Source organism: Parambassis ranga, chromosome 9 (assembly GCF_900634625.1).
Source record: "Parambassis ranga chromosome 9, fParRan2.1, whole genome shotgun sequence".
In the NCBI taxonomy this organism is placed as follows: domain Eukaryota; kingdom Metazoa; phylum Chordata; class Actinopteri; family Ambassidae; genus Parambassis; species Parambassis ranga.
Window position 1 is genome coordinate 23,136,388 of NC_041030.1, and position 15,898 is coordinate 23,152,285.

At 44.7% G+C, this 15,898-nt stretch overlaps 1 protein-coding gene and 1 pseudogene across 1 annotated transcript; one reads left to right on the plus strand and one right to left on the minus strand.

Annotated features, from left to right (window-relative positions):
* Nucleotides 1–525: 525 nt before the first annotated feature.
* Nucleotides 526–5,849, minus strand: LOC114440983 (actin, cytoskeletal 3-like). Its single transcript, XM_028413682.1, has 8 exons — nucleotides 5,775–5,849; nucleotides 4,772–4,896; nucleotides 4,297–4,407; nucleotides 1,841–1,925; nucleotides 1,616–1,756; nucleotides 1,315–1,506; nucleotides 962–1,143; nucleotides 526–884 (listed from the first exon to the last, which is right to left on the minus strand). Exons 2-8 carry the CDS (start codon nucleotides 4,892–4,894, stop codon nucleotides 741–743), a joined length of 978 nt encoding a protein of 325 aa, XP_028269483.1. The 5' UTR covers nucleotides 4,895–4,896; nucleotides 5,775–5,849; the 3' UTR covers nucleotides 526–740.
* Nucleotides 5,850–7,549: 1,700 nt separating this feature from the next.
* The window catches only part of LOC114441222 (uncharacterized), an 82,338-nt pseudogene continuing 73,989 nt past the window's right edge, over nucleotides 7,550–15,898 (plus strand).

Here is a 15,898-nt window from a genome sequence, read left to right on the forward strand (position 1 = left end):
TTGCTTGGGTGCTTTTCTTGTCTTCCTCCTGTGGGAGGTCCGATTCGTTCAGAGTGGCTGGGCGTGGCTTCCTGCGGGCTGAGGGTTGGCTCACCTGTCTCCTCCTGACTCCACCTCACTCCACCAGAAAAACCAGCCCGCCACGCCACTCTGCCTCTTTCACCGACAAACCTGAAGCCTTTTGGACCTTTGTGCCGATTGTTCTGATTGAAATGAGAACATGTCAACAAAACATCAAACACTGGTTGTTTTCTGACGCTTCTCCCCTCAGCAGCTGTCCTGGGTCAGACCAGGTTCACTGAGTCAAGTCATCAGGAGCTTTAGAGGCTCACAGACGGAGCTAGCATGCTAGCATTAGCATTTCATCTCATCTCATCTTTAAGTTTTTTCTAACCTCTCCACCAACAGAAGATCTGATTTAAATCCCAGACCTGCCAAACCCCGCTGACGAGTTCTACAGCAGGACGTTCAAACAAACAAAAAGACCCAGAGACGCTGGAAGCATCACACACTTTATTTAGACAGATGTTCTGTGATAACACTGTTTATCAGCAGGACCAGTGGAAGCTGAGAGCTGTGACAGTAACATGTTCAGACGTGTGTCAGAGTTCAGAGGAGCTTCAGGGAGGAGCTGAAACCTTCTCATGTAAACTGGATTCATGTCCTCTGTTCTCACGACACTTAGATTTGGACCGGACAGCTGAGAAGCACGTGGACTTCCCCGCCGGGCTCAGGGCCGCTTAGAAGCACTTGCGGTGGACGATGCCGGGGCCAGACTCATCGTAGTCCTGCTTACTGATCCACGTCTGCTGGAAGGTGGAGAGGGAGGCCAGGATGGAGCCGCCGATCCAGACTGAGTTCTTCCTCTCTGGAGGAGCGATGATCTGCAGGACAGAGACAGAGACGGTGAGGAGGACGTTCACTGCGAATAACGAAGATGTTACAGAGCGTACAGGTGTACCTTGACATTCATGGTGGGTGGAGCAAGGGCCGTGATCTCCTTCTGCATGCGGTCAGCGATGCCGGGGTACATGGTGGTGCCTCCGGACAGCACCGTGTTGGAGTACAGGTCCTTATGGATGTCCACATCACACTTCAAGATGCTGTTGTGGGTCATCTCGTGAACGCCAGCCGAGTCCATTCCTGAACACAAACAACAAGTCAGGTAGTGTTCAGGTCCACTTCACATGGTCCCTCAGGTCCACTTCACGTGGTCCTGATCAACATGCAGCTTCACGAGGAGCAGCAGATAAACAGGTTTAAAGTCTGGATGGTCCAGGACCTCCAGACTTTCCTCTCAGTGTGGCTACAAACCCAGGAAGGAGGGCTGGAAGAGCGCCTCGGGGCAGCGGAACCTCTCGTTGCCGATGGTGATGACCTGTCCGTCAGGAAGCTCGTAGCTCTTCTCCAGAGCAGAAGAGGAGGCTGCGGTCTGCATCTCATTTTCAAAGTCCAGAGCCACGTAGCAGAGCTTCTCCTTGATGTCACGCACGATCTCACGCTCAGCTGGAGGTCAGAGGTCACATGTACACATTACACTCCATGAATGCACAAAAGTCTGACATCATCATGATCTAGTTCCCTCTGCAGGGGGTCTGCGGGGAGGAGGTCGTACCGGTGGTGGGGAGGATCTTCATCAGGTAGTCAGTCAGATCTCTGCCTGCCAGGTCCAGACCAATGATGGCGTAAGTCAGAGCACTGCCGTCATAGATGGGCACAGTGTGGCTGACACCGTCACCAGACTCCACCACAATACCTGCAGAACAATAACACACACGCTCACACACCAGGACTCTGATGTCGGCCATTTTGTTATAGATTAGAGTGGGAGTTCACTCACCGGTGGTACGACCAGAGGCGAGAAAAGCCAGGACGGCCTGGATGCCCACGTAAATGGCCGGAGTGTTGAAGGTCTCAAACATGATCTGTACAGAAAGAGTCAGCATCACTCTGGTAACCATGGCAACGGCAGTAAACCTCACTTCCTCCACTGCTCCACTTCACTGAGCATTTTTTTCCATTCAGACTTGGTGATCTTTGTTTGTTTTTGGGCCCAAAGTGTTAATAGAGTAGGTTAATTTAAAAATAATGATCAGATCATAAAGGTCAGGTTTTCTGAAAAAAAGATACCAAACCTATGTGTGGGACATTTTCAATGTGGTGTATTAAGACAAACTCAACAGTGTTCAGAAACAGGCTCTTAAGGGTTAAAGTGGTAAATGACATGATGAGTCTTAGTCCTGATGCAGGCAGCTCGTCTGTCCTGCTCAGTGCGGCTCGTGATCACAGCATGCTGCACCGACCTGAGCACTGGTTGGTTCAACGAGTGGTTAAAACCATCAGACCAGAGGAGCAGCTTCTTTGTTGCCATGGGCAACAGAAGTGTCCTTGACCAGTGGAGTCCCGCAGGGCTCAGTCCTTGGACCATGACATTTCAGCCTATATATGCTCCCACTTGGACGCGTTATGCTGATGACTGTGCTGTCAGCGACGCCCCCTGGAGGCAGATTTGTTGCCACTATTCTTTGATTTCATGGTTTTGCTTGTTTGCCAACAAGTAGTCCTATTCTCTCTCCCTACCCTGTCCTGTGGGTTAGAGCCAGATACTGTCCTACTAGAGGACAAGAGACATGTCCTGACTCAGCTATGGTGACTAGTGTGCTACTTCAACAACAAGTAAAAGTACTTTAAATGTACTTAAAGTATTCAAAGTAAAAGTACTCACACACTGAACAACAAACAGGCATTCAGCATGTTTACTGTGTCAGTGTTCCTGCTGTAGATTCATGTGATGATTCATGTTCATCACACATTCATGGATGGACCTGTGTTAGCAGACAGCAGCTAACTAGTTAGCTCACTGAGCCAGAGCACCGGCATCATGACTGAGGCTCATTATAGAAACACAGCTGCAGCGTGACACCAGCTCCATGCAGAGTCTGACCTCACATCAGTCCACACTGTGTTCATCACATGGAACAAGGAACTACAGACACTGGAGACATGTAGTGGAGGAGAAAGGACAGGGGACAGCTGCAGCATGGAGTCAGAGGAGAAAGGATGAGCTGTTATTTTTACTTAAGTATAAATACATAAAAATTACTTAAGTACAGTAACGAAGTACAAATACTTAGTTACTTTCCACCACTGGTAGTAACACTGGGAATCATTTGGACACTGTGCTCCTAGTAAAACAAAGTCAGTCTGACTGCACATAGAAGCAATTACTGCATGTAATCACCTTAAAAGTCCAAACTAAGATGTCTTAAGTCACAACATGAGAAACCCTTATCCCTGCCTTTGTCTCCAGCAGGGGCGACTCAGTGCGGTGGTCTTTTCACAGCTGTCCATCAGACCATCAGACCACCAGCTGGTCCAGCATGCAGCTGCTCAGGTTCTTAGACCAAACAGGACTGAGCACATTACTCCGTCAGTTCTCAGCTCTGCACTGACTTCCTGTGAGCTTCTGATCTTAAGACATTTCTCTCCCAGAGGAGACACATGCACCCACTGAGGGCAGCTTCAGGTCCAGACTTTAAACCGAGCTGTTCCCTGACGCTCTGCTAAAGATTCACTGTAAATCACCATCAGTCTATCTTAATATTCTTTTATATTTGTCATGGTTTCAGCCAGGTCTTTTATTTTGTAGTTCATTTTCTGTTTGCATTAGTTCTAGTTTTACTTCCTGTCACTTCCTGTTTTATTTTGTATGTCACTAGTTCCCTTGTGTTTCAGGTCTGTTGACTTCCCCTGCCTCATGTGTGCTCCCTTCCCCCTTCTGTGATAACCTGCTCCGCCCTAATGTGCTTCACCTGTGTCCAATTGTCTTCCCTCCTGTGTATAAAGCCTGTGTGTTTCCTTCCCCTTGTTGCCAGTTCGTTTTGTGAGTCTTCCATGCGACACAGCCGTCCACGTAGTCTATCAGCTGTTGTGATTTTCCCTACGGGTTTTTGAGTAAGTTTTGGATTTTCTTGTGCTTTGACTTTGTTTGGATTTGACCACTGTTTTAGCCTTTTGTTCCTTGTACCTCTGCCACGCTGACTGATCACCCGTGTACCGAACCCTGGCTAATATTAAAGGAGTTTAAAGTTTTCACCTCCGGCTATGTCTGCATTTGTGTCCATCTCACAACCCCTGACAATATTTTCTACACTTTGACCTTTATGTTAGTCAGCGTTCTTACTTTTACTATACACACACACACAGACACACAGACACACACACACACACAAACACACACACACACACACACACACACACACACACAGACACACACAGACACACACAGACACACACCTGGGCCATCTTCTCCCTGTTGGCTTTGGGGTTGAGGGGGGCCTCGGTCAGCAGGACTGGATGCTCCCGAGGAGCCACACGGAGCTCATTGTAGAAGGTGTGATGCCAGATCTGCAGGACAGACAGACGTCATGAAGCCAGAGACAGAGGGACACAGAGACAGACAGACGTCATGAAGACAGAGACGGAGACAGACAGACACACAGACAGACAGAGAGAGAGACAAAGAGACTCCAGCTCCAACATAGAGTCACCTTCTCCATGTCGTCCCAGTTGCAGATCATCCCGTGCACCACGGGGTACTTCAGGCTCAGGATGTCCCTCTTGCTCTGAGCTTCCTGTCCCACATAGCTGTCCTTCTGTCCCATTCCCACCATCACACCCTGTGCGCGCACACACACACAAACACACACACAGAGTCAGTCACGTGTAACATGTGGACACATCTGGAGCTGCGGCTGCTGTTGGACAGTACCTTATTTCTGGGACGGCCGACGATGGAGGGGAAGACGGCACGGGGGGCGTCGTCTCCGGCAAATCCGGCTTTGCACATACCGGATCCATTATCGATGACCAGAGCGGCAACCTCGTCTTCCATTTCTGAAAGGACACATGATGTCACCACCTGGTGTTTATGGTTTGTTTTCCTTGTTGTGGGTCTTTAGTTTAATCTGTGTTTAGTTATTTTTCCTGTAGTTCTGGTGTTTTGTTTCTCTGGGTTTTTGTTTAGTTCTTGTGTCTTGTCTCGTGCTTCCTGTTTTATTTTGACAGCCTTGTCCTCCTTGTGCATTGTCTTGAGTTTTACTTCCTGTGGTTTCCCTCCTTGTTTGATCACCTGCCCTCATGTGTGTCACTTGTGTCTGTTAGAGGGGTTTGGTTTCATGTGTTCCTTTATGCTCCTGGATCTACGCGTGTCTCGTCTTCCATGCTAAGCCTTGCCAGCTCTCACCGTCGGACTTGTTTTCCTGTGATGAGGTTTGCCATGCCAAGTATTTTTGTATTTCTTCTCGCCTTTGAATTTTGATAACTCTTTGAACCTTGCCAAGCCGTGTTTTTGAAGCTACCGGTGGTAGAGATAAAGTTTGGTTTGTAGAGAACTCTTGCACTGTCTTGAGTCAGTAAAACTAAAATACTTTTGTTTTGACCGCCCTGCATTTGTGTCCTCATCTTGATGAACCCTGACACATGAGGACTCAGCCGGTTTAAATCACTTTAAATCAGATTATTGATTACATGTATGGATATCTCATCATTATTATTACATGTTTAACCCTCTGCTGTTTGACTGAGGAGTCTGAAGCCCCGCCCGCTGATCGATCCAGGACCAATAAATATTCATACTCATTCTGTCCAAGTCCTCTGGATCAAACCACGACCCTCAGCTGTCTGCCCGTCAGTCCGACCCTGCAGGGTCTGGATCTGAACAGTCTTTACTGAGCCTGCGCTGTCAGTGGCCAGAGGCCAGGTCCGGGTCTTACCTGAGTCTCGGGTGGGTCTGTCTCTGGGTGAGTCCTGCAGGTGTGTCTCTGGTCCAGCTGTGCTCCCTTAATGCAGCAGCAGACCTCAGACCGCACCGGTTTTATTCTCAAGCACTGGGCAGCTGGTGTCGTCCTGTCTGCTCTGATTGGTCCAGGTGTGCAGGTTCCTGCAGGTTTCACTGGTTGAACCAGGTACCTGTCAAACCTGTCAAAGGGGAGGGGGCGCGAGGGACGAAGAAAGCCTGCAGGTGGAATGGATTCTGGAGCAGCAGGACGGCTCTGGCCAGACAGACCTGATGAAAGGCAGAGGTCAGAGGCGGCATGTTGTGATGTCATTGTGTGCAGGTCAAACGTGTGTAAACTGTATGAAGACTGACGGTCAGTGAAAACAGACGGACACAGAGCGGTCTGTGCTGTTCCTGTGATCACACCTCACACCTGTCCGACTTCCTGATGACCTCATCATGACGTCCAGCTGTTTATTTTCCTTTAGTCCATTGTTCCTCTTCTTCCTCTTCTTCTGTTTCCATCTGTCTGTCCTCTGTCCTCTCTGTCTGTCCTCTGTCCTCTCTCTCTGTCTGTCCTCTGTCCTCTCTGTCCTGGTTATCCTAACCCCCTCTTTCTATCTCTGGAGTTTGGTTTATTTACATGAAGTGGATCCTGGCAGGTTTACAAACTGAACCCAAGAGCTTGAAACAGAACGGACTTGTAGACCTTCTTCATGCAGCTGGATCAGTTCTGATTCAGCATGAACCACCTTCAAGAAACTCAAACTTCAAATCAGACATCACACAGAATTTAAGAGGCATGAAGGAGGAGTGTTTCAGAGCAGTTAGAGTCATGCAGAGAACACGTCTTAACTGGAATGTGGGACAGAAAACCTGTTTGAAAACCAGTCTGAAGAAGAATGCAGACAGAACTAACCACATGCTTCACTTTTCTGGTTCTGAAGAACCAGTGCTGTTTGTCCTGAAGGCATTAGTGTCCTCACATCCCCTGAGCCCTGTGTTTCTTTGGGAGCTTCTCTCAAACGGCACCTTATGAAGTGGCTTCATTCTAATTCACACAGTGTTCAGCTGTGCAGTCACCCAGCTACACTCTGACACGGTGTGAAAGACGCTTGGTTACCTGCTCCAGTCTAAATGTCCAGAGGCCACAGTGAACCGGCTGTGTGTGTCTGTGTGTGTGTGTCTGTGTGTCAGTTAAATGAGTGTGTTAGCAACAGTAAGCACAAATGTCTTACTGAAGCATCTTTATGTGACAGTGACTGTGAGGCGGCGCTAGAACAACCTGTCTGAGAGAAGAGAAGGATCACATGACGTCTGCTGTGCTCTCTGCACATGTCGCCATGTTTCCAGTAAACAGCACGTCATGAGAGGATGCTGTAGAAGTGTGTATTCAGTGTAGAAAGACTTCACAGGCTGAGGTGGTTACTGCTGTTATATATTATATTTAACCTCAGCATTTTATCTGACGTCTGGTCCAGTACGTCTTAAACTGAATCAGTGGTGGGAAAAATTGAAACAACTTGGTTTAACCTTAATGACTGATGAATGATCACACCTCAGGGTCTGTCTTTGTGTGTCTTTGTGTGTCTGTGTGTGTCTGTCTCTCTCTGTCTTACAACAATAACACATCAGAATCATTTGATATCTTATCGTGTCTAAATGTCTTTGATCAATATAAATATCTGTGGCTCTGCTTCCTGTCTGTCCTCCACCCCCACTCTGCACACGGAGTGTTTAACACTTTCACTTTCTCTCAGCACTGACGGAGCAGCAGGACTTTCATCGTGCTGCTGGAACAAAGAGTGTTTAATGCAGGAGTAACTCAGAGCAGCCTGTCCATAACACACTGATCAGATGTATTGACCCGAGAGGACACAGAAGAACAGAGTATTGATCATCATCAGGTGAGTTTGAGGAGGAAGATGAAGGAAAACAAGTCACACACGAAGATTTTATATGTTAGAGTTTATAAGTTTATAAGTCTGTGGATCAGATTCAGTTCAGTTTAAATGTGGAAACATTTCAAGTGTTTTCACTTCGACACCAACAACACTCGTTTTATTGATACAGTTCAGCCACCATCTTAGATTTCTGTGACAGGACGCAGGTTAAACTTCAGAAACACTTACACAGGTCCAGCTGATCAGATCAGCTACAGATCATTTCAGAGTTCAGAGGGTTAATCATTGCTGTGTGTGAACAGTACATTAACAGAACATTCACTAACTTCTGCCCTCAGCTGATATTCTCAGTGATCCTCTCAGCAGAGCTCATCATGGCGTCTGCAGGACCAGGTGAGTCCACTCAGACTTTATTATTGTCCTCCCTCTGTCCACATGAAGCTCTCTGATCCTGTTACATCATTAAAGTCACATTGAACCTGAGTGTAAACATAGTCTGAACTCCTCAGTGAGGATGAACTGCAGTGAAGCTGCTTTGATGTGTCATTCAGCCGTCTCCATGTCATGTGACCAATAGGGGTGGGCGAATCGATCTAAATATCGATAGTATCGATACCAACGTTAGGATCAGTAATTACTCGATACTAACGTGATGAGATCAATATTTCTCTGGAAGTTTCTCTTCTATACCTTCAGCAACTTTACTCGTATTTCTATCTCTTTCTATCTCTGGAGTTTGGTTTATTTACATGAAGTGGATCCTGGCAGGTTTACAAACTGAACCCAAGAGCTTGAAACAGAACGGACTTGTAGACCTTCTTCATGCAGCCGGATCAGTTCTGATTCAGCATGAACCACCTTCAAGAAACTCAAACTTCAAACCAGACATCACACAGAAGTTAAGAGGCATGAAGGAGGAGTGTTTCAGAGCAGTTAGAGTCATGCAGAGAACACGTCTTAACTGGAATGTGGGACAGAAAACCTGTTTGAAAACCAGTCTGAAGAAGAATGCAGACAGAACTAACCACATGCTTCACTTTTCTGGTTCTGAAGAACCAGTGCTGTTTGTCCTGAAGGCATTAGTGTCCTCACATCCCCTGAGCCCTGTGTTTCTTTGGGAGCTTCTCTCAAACGGCACCTTATGAAGTGGCTTCATTCTAATTCACACAGTGTTCAGCTGTGCAGTCACCCAGCTACACTCTGACACGGTGTGAAAGACGCTTGGTTACCTGCTCCAGTCTAAATGTCCAGAGGCCACAGTGAACCGGCTGTGTGTGTGTCTGTGTGTGTCAGTTAAATGAGTGTGTTAGCAACAGTAAGCACAAATGTCTTACTGAAGCATCTTTATGTGACAGTGACTGTGTGGCGGCGCTAGAACAACCTGTCTGAGAGAAGAGAAGGATCACATGACGTCTGCTGTGCTCTCTGCACATGTCGCCATGTTTCCAGTAAACACAGCACGTCATGAGAGGATGCTGTAGAAGTGTGTATTCAGTGTAGAAAGACTTCACAGGCTGAGGTGGTTACTGCTGTTATAGATTATATTTAACCTCAGCATTTTATCTGACGTCTGGTCCAGTACGTCTTAAACTGAATCAGTGGTGGGAAAAATTGAAACAACTTGGTTTAACCTTAATGACTGATGAATGATCACACCTCAGGGTGCTGTCCCTGTGTGTGTGTGTGTGTGTGTGTCTGTCTGTGTGTGTCTCTCTCTCTGTCTCTCTGTCTTACAACAGTAACACATCAGAATCATTTGATATCTTATCGTGTCTAAATGTCTTTGATCAATATAAATATCTGTCGCTCTGCTTCCTGTCTGTCCTCCACCCCCACTCTGCACACGGAGTGTTTAACACTTTCACTTTCTCTCAGCACTGACGGAGCAGCAGGACTTTCATCGTGCTGCTGGAACAAAGAGTGTTTAATGCAGGAGTAACTCAGAGCAGCCTGTCCATAACAGACTGATCAGATGTATTGACCCGAGAGGACACAGAAGAACAGAGTATTGATCATCATCAGGTGAGTTTGAGGAGGAAGATGAAGGAAAACAAGTCACACACGAAGATTTTATATGTTAGAGTTCATAAGTTTATAAGTCTGTGGATCAGATTCAGTTTAAATGTGGAAACATCTCAAGTGTTTTCACTTTGACACCAACAACACTCGTTTTATTGATACCTGCAGTTCAGCCGCCATCTTAGATTTCTGTGACAGGATGCAGGTTAAACTTCAGAAACACTTACACAGGTCCAGCTGATCAGATCAGCTACAGATCATTTCAGAGTTCAGAGGGTTAATCATTGCTGTGTGAACAGTACATTAACAGAACATTCACTAACTTCTGCCCTCAGCTGATATTCTCAGTGATCCTCTCAGCAGAGCTCATCATGGCGTCTGCAGGACCAGGTGAGTCCACTCAGACTTTATTATTGTCCTCCCTCTGTCCACATGAAGCTCTCTGATCCTGTTACATCATTAAAGTCACATTGAATCTGGTGTTCTCTGTGAGCACAGAAAGAAGCACAGTAATAATGTAACTTTATAGGTATGATGATATTAATATGGTCTGGACCACCGATCAGATCATTTTAAATGTGTCTAGATTAGTTTTTAAATGTTCGCATCAGGCTCTGATCTGTGTGTGTTCTTACAGGTGATGATGGTTCACAGCAGCGCAGCCACAGCCCTGAGTTTGACCGTCCTAACTGTGAGTCACACTGAATGAGAAGCTACAAAATGTGACAATCACACAATGAGATGATTTTTACAGGAACATTAGGCAGTGCAGTCAGTAACAGACAATATCAATCAACACTTTATTTATATAGAGAATGCTGAAGCAAAGTGCTTTACAGAAAGACCCCCAGACACACACACACACCCAAAAATGCGTACCATGCACACATGCACCCACACACACACTTATTAAAAGAAATTTAATGTATTAAAAAACGACTTAAATTAAAAGAAAAATAAACACAGGATAAAGGATTAAAAGATACGGACCAAGAAAACACTGTAATTACTTGCAAGGTTTGCAATGCGACAAGATAAGATAAAACTTTATTAATCCCGAGGAAATACTTGAAGGGAGAGGAGACACTGAGGAAATACACAACAAAGAAATCCATAAAATCAAACAGTCAAACAATCAATAAAACAATACGACTTAAAATGAGCTTAAAGAACTAACAGAACTGTGCATAAACTAAATAAATACATAAATAAATAATAGCATTCATAAAATCTAACGAGTTAAACACATAGTAAAATCATAAATAGGCTGGAACTAAAAAGCGATGAATGTAACATAATTAATTAAAAGCCAGGTCTTCGCTTTTAAAAACGTCCACACTAGCTGCTGCCCTCAGGTCCTCAGGCAGGCTGCTCCACAGACGAGGGCCATAGAAAGTAACAGACAGTACAGTCAGTACCAGATCCGATCCCTTTTTCTTGCCTTTTAAAGTGTTAAATAATGTATTTGTATATATTCCTACTCTAGCGTGGCCCTCCAAGTGTAGCTAAACATTGACATGATCGTTTAAGCCAATAAATTCAATCAGATGTTTAAAGTTTTATCATCTGATCCTGACATTTTTATACAGTATTGGTCTGATACCAATGCTGAATATCGGATCGGTTCATCCCTAGTTACAATATTTAATTTTATGCCTAATTTGTACATTTATTTTAGTTGTGATGGCAAAAGATAATTTATTAATCCCTATTCTGTCCTCGCAGTGAGTACCAGTCCAGAGCTAGACAGATAGCTAACAAGTCCTCCAATAAAAACAAGGCGTGACTTTTCTTGTGTTATTGTTGGTCATGTGGATATGCTCACATTACTTGTAAAACTGTAAACAGAAAATACAACAATCCAAATTAGTATGCTAAAACACCGTCTTAACCATTTTAACATAACTTAAACATCAAATGAACATTTAAAAAGAGAGAAGAAAAAGGCTTAACTCAAAACAACAGCACAATATTATTTAATATACTTAAAGATAAAACTTTGCTGTACTTACAGACAAATACTGTCTCAGGCATCAATGAAACAGATATTCCACAGAAGCATGACCGTTTGTTGCTGTCTGCTCTAACAATGAGAAGTGCACCGAGCCTGCTGTGGAAATCCCCTACTACTGCATGTCATTACCACAAAAGGCCAATAGGTGTCACTATATTACCTCAAATTACTTTAAAATCTCTTAGTGAGGCAGAACAATCCCACAGGACATTCTTTTGCCAGAGGTAATGTTGTCATGGTGACAGGTATTCCCAATCAACACAATATGTAAAGAGCGATTTTCAGTACTGCTGCTGCATGTCAGAGCCCACAGGCCTGAGCATGTTAAATGTTAATGTGACAGCACAGCTAGAAGACCGAAGTACAGTTTGTTTGAAGGGTGACCAGGAGAAAGACTCTTCTGTCTAAAAAGCACATGAAGCATGGTGTTCACAAAACTGCATCTGAATAAACAGCAACACCTGTGGAATGTCCCATGGACACATGAGCCCAAAGTGGAGGTGTTTGGTCATGATGTTTCTGAAGCTTTTACACAAAACAAACATTAACCTGACTCTAAGAGACTTTCTGCCTCTAAATCTCAGACATTTCACATAATTCAGATTGTATTTGAAGTGTGTATTTGTCTTGCACTGTTGTGACACCGTAGCCCTCAGCAGCCTACGCTCTTACACAATTCCTGTTAGTAAACTGTTTGCTACCCTTTTTACTATCCATCCTATATTGATATCATACAGCAGCCTGCTCGCCTGTTTTATGAATACTTTTATTATTGTTATTCACATAGTTTACAGACCTCACTCCCAGTTTCAGGGTGTCTGTGGGGTTTTAAAAGTATTAAAAGGTGATAAATTAATATTGAAAAAATTAAGGCCATTAAAAGTGTTAAATTAGTTTTTTTTTTAATTTGGTATTATTGTCTTAAAATAGGTATTATTCTCTGAGGTGTCCTATTTTGATTGAAATTCTATCTGCTAAAGTTTTAGTTTAAACGGTGGGCTGTAGCCATATCCAGATCCTTGTCTCAGCTGTTTGACGCCATATTCAGTGGTCGCTCCACATTTCAAACACTGTGTGCTGGCGGCTTACAGTTTTGGTTTGCTAGGCATATCTTCAATGTCCAGTCTAGACAACTATTATCATCATGGGCAGATCCAAGTTTTCTGACAGCTGGGTGGAAGACCCAGCATTTAAGGACTGGCTCAGGTCTGTAGTAGGGAATAACCGGCAGGCTTATTGTTCGGGTTGTAAAAACATTTCACTGTCAACTGGATGGGAGCTAACGCACTTCGGTCACATATGCAATCCACTAAAGATACATGTGCGGTCGGCGAGAGCAGTTAACTCTACCACTCAACTGTCTGTGCTGCTGCACCACCACCACAGACTAGTGCAACTATAACGTAAGTTTGCAGTTTGTATTTAACATAGTTCAGATGTTCATTCAATTATGACTTATGTTGTATTGTATGTACATTTGCATAGTCTTCTCTGCCACAGTAAACCACCGTGACCTTTCAATGTGTAGGATATTCTGGCAGACTTCAGTAAACACAGAGAATAGACACCATGAGAGCTCCACAGCCAAGCTGTCAGTCTTCCATTTTTAGGCAGTGATAGATGGAACCAAGATATTTTTCCTAAACCAAATACCGATTGATCGAGACAGAGACCAGTGGAAGTAAAAACAAGTGTTGATCAGAGCCATGTGTCCCCTGATGATCCAACAGCAACTTTCACTTTGTGTGACATCACACAGCAGGATGAAGCTCTGCCCTCATGTTTAAAGCTAATGGATTGTAGTTTAAGTATGAATGTATGTGACGAGCTGGGTGTGAGAACAGTTTTATGCTCCAGTTATTCTTAGTAGCAGTAACCTGCTGAGCACACTGTGCACGCTCTAAGCTTCATGCTGCTCTCTGGTTATGCCCTCTGTCTTCCTGCTGGTATCACATACATGAATGATAATTTGCTTTATCTCCAAATATTCTTCTTCTCCTTTGTTCTCTTCTCTTCCCCCCAGCTGGCTATCAGCAGAACTGAATTTGAACCGAAAGAATTGTACTTTAGCAGGCCATACATAATAACTCATAGTTCAATGTTACTGTGATTCCTTTAATGGGATAAATGAATGTTGTTGTGTTCTTATAGTTGCAGATCAACCACTGAAGCGCAGCAGCAGTCTTCTTTTCCTGCCTCCTAGCAGTGAGTCTGTGTCAGAATTATGTTGCTTTAAACTGTGTTTAATGAGTGATCCTTCAAACAGAACAATAATTAGTGTTGCACATTATGATGTTCAGTTTCATGTGTTCAAAGTACAATACCTTTGTAAACCACAGATGGGCAAGAAATTCTTAACAGTTTATGACAGACATGTTTTAATGTGTGCAGCAGACTCAGTTGACAAAAACACCTGTTATAAAAAATGAGACCACTATGGACTATTAACATAATATAATTACAGTGTTTGTCTCACAGTGTCTGAGCTGAGGGTGGTTCTGCTGGGCAGCAGCTGGTCTGAGAGGAGCTCAGTGGGGAACTTCTTACTGGGAAAGAACAAGTTTTACACAGAGGAAGAACCAGACAGCTGTGTGAGAGTCAGAGGACAGATGAAGGGCAAAGACATGGTTCTCATCAACACTCCAGATCTGCTGCATCCAAACCTGTCTGCACACAGACTGACAGAGTTCATGGAGAACTGTGTGAGACTCTCTGCTCCTGGACCTCATGTGTTCCTGCTGCTCCTACAGCCTGAAGACTTCACTGAGGGACACAAAGAGAGGCTCTGCAGAGTGCTGACACGATTCAGTGATCATTCAATCACTCTCTGATACTGATATCAGAGCCCAGAAAGAGGAGCTCAGGTTCCATTGAAGACTACATGAAACATCCATCACTGAGAGACATGATTCAAAGATGTAAAGATAAGCTGCTGTGGCAGAAGAAGCTTAAACAAAAGCAGCTTCTCAGAGTGATAGGAGACATGGTGGAGGAGAACCATGGAGGTCATGTGAGCTGTGATGTTTATAAAGAGGCATCAAGTGGTCCTCCAACCTTCAAACAAGGAGCCACTGATGTCCAGGATCCTGTTGGAGGTACTGAGTGATGAATGCAACATGTTTGTTACAGACATGTGAGAGTGATGTCACAGAATCATACTGACATCTGTCCCTTCTTGACATAACTGTCTTTATTACAGGGACAGCCATGTCAGGAAGTCGAGCTTCAAACAGCTGAAAGTCAAATATATGTGTTTAATCAACATTCATATTTTAATGAACAGGATGCTGCAGATGTTTTTGTTTGTTTGTTGCAGATGGATTCAGAATCATCTTGTTTGGCAAAAGTGACGACAAAAAAACAACACTAGGAAACATGATCACTGGGAAAAAGGAGTTTCATGTCCCAAGAGTCTTTGCACAAAAACAGTGTGTAGCTGCCAGTGGAGAGTGGAACCAGAAACCTGTGACAGTGGTGAACACTCCAGATATCTTCAGTCTGTCTGTGAGAACACTGAGAGAGGAGATGAAGAGCTGTGTGAATCATATGTCTCCTGGTCCAAATGTCCTGCTGCTGTTAGTGAGACCTTCAGATTTCAGTGAAGAGGACAGAAAAACCATGAAGTCCATCCTGAGTCTCTTTGGTCCACATGTCTTCAACCACTGCATGGTCATCCTGACACATGAGGAGGAAGAGAACGAGGCTCTGAGACAACTCATCCAAGACTGCAGACAAAGACAGCTCAGAATCAATGTGGATAAAAAGGAGTTAATGCAGAGAATGGAGGACATAGTGACAGACAACAGAGGAGGAAGTCTGACATTAACTGAAGAAGATCCTGTGACAGTGAAGAAAGACTCCAAACCTGCTCTGAACCTGGTTCTGTGTGGGAGCAGAGCAGCAGAGAAGACCTCAGCAGCAGAGGCCATTTTAGGTCAGACAGAGCTTCATTCAGTCTGCAGCTCCTCAGAGACTGTTGGACATCAGACAGAGGTGTGTGGACGTCGGGTGTCCCTGCTGCAGCTGCCTGCCTTGTATGGAAAAGCTCAGGAGGCAGTGATGGAGGAATCCTTCAGGTGTGTCTCCCTCTGTGATCCTGAGGGCGTCCATGCCTTCATCCTGGTCCTACCTGTGGCTCCCCTCACTGATGAAGACAAGGCAGAGTTACAGATCATCCAGAAG

What these genes read in the sequence shown, in the direction of transcription:
- LOC114440983 (XM_028413682.1), bottom strand. Translation starts at nt 4,894, where the DNA reads ATGGAAGACGAGGTTGCCGCTCTGGTCATCGATAATGGATCCGGTATG. An exon ending in TCGGCCGTCCCAGAAATAAG is followed by an intron (nt 4,408 to 4,771) that starts GTACTGTCCAAC and finishes TCTGTCCTGCAG; the next exon opens with ATCTGGCATCACACCTTCTA. An exon ending in ACAGGGAGAAGATGGCCCAG is followed by an intron (nt 1,926 to 4,296) that starts GTGTGTGTCTGT and finishes CTTTCTGTACAG; the next exon opens with ATCATGTTTGAGACCTTCAA.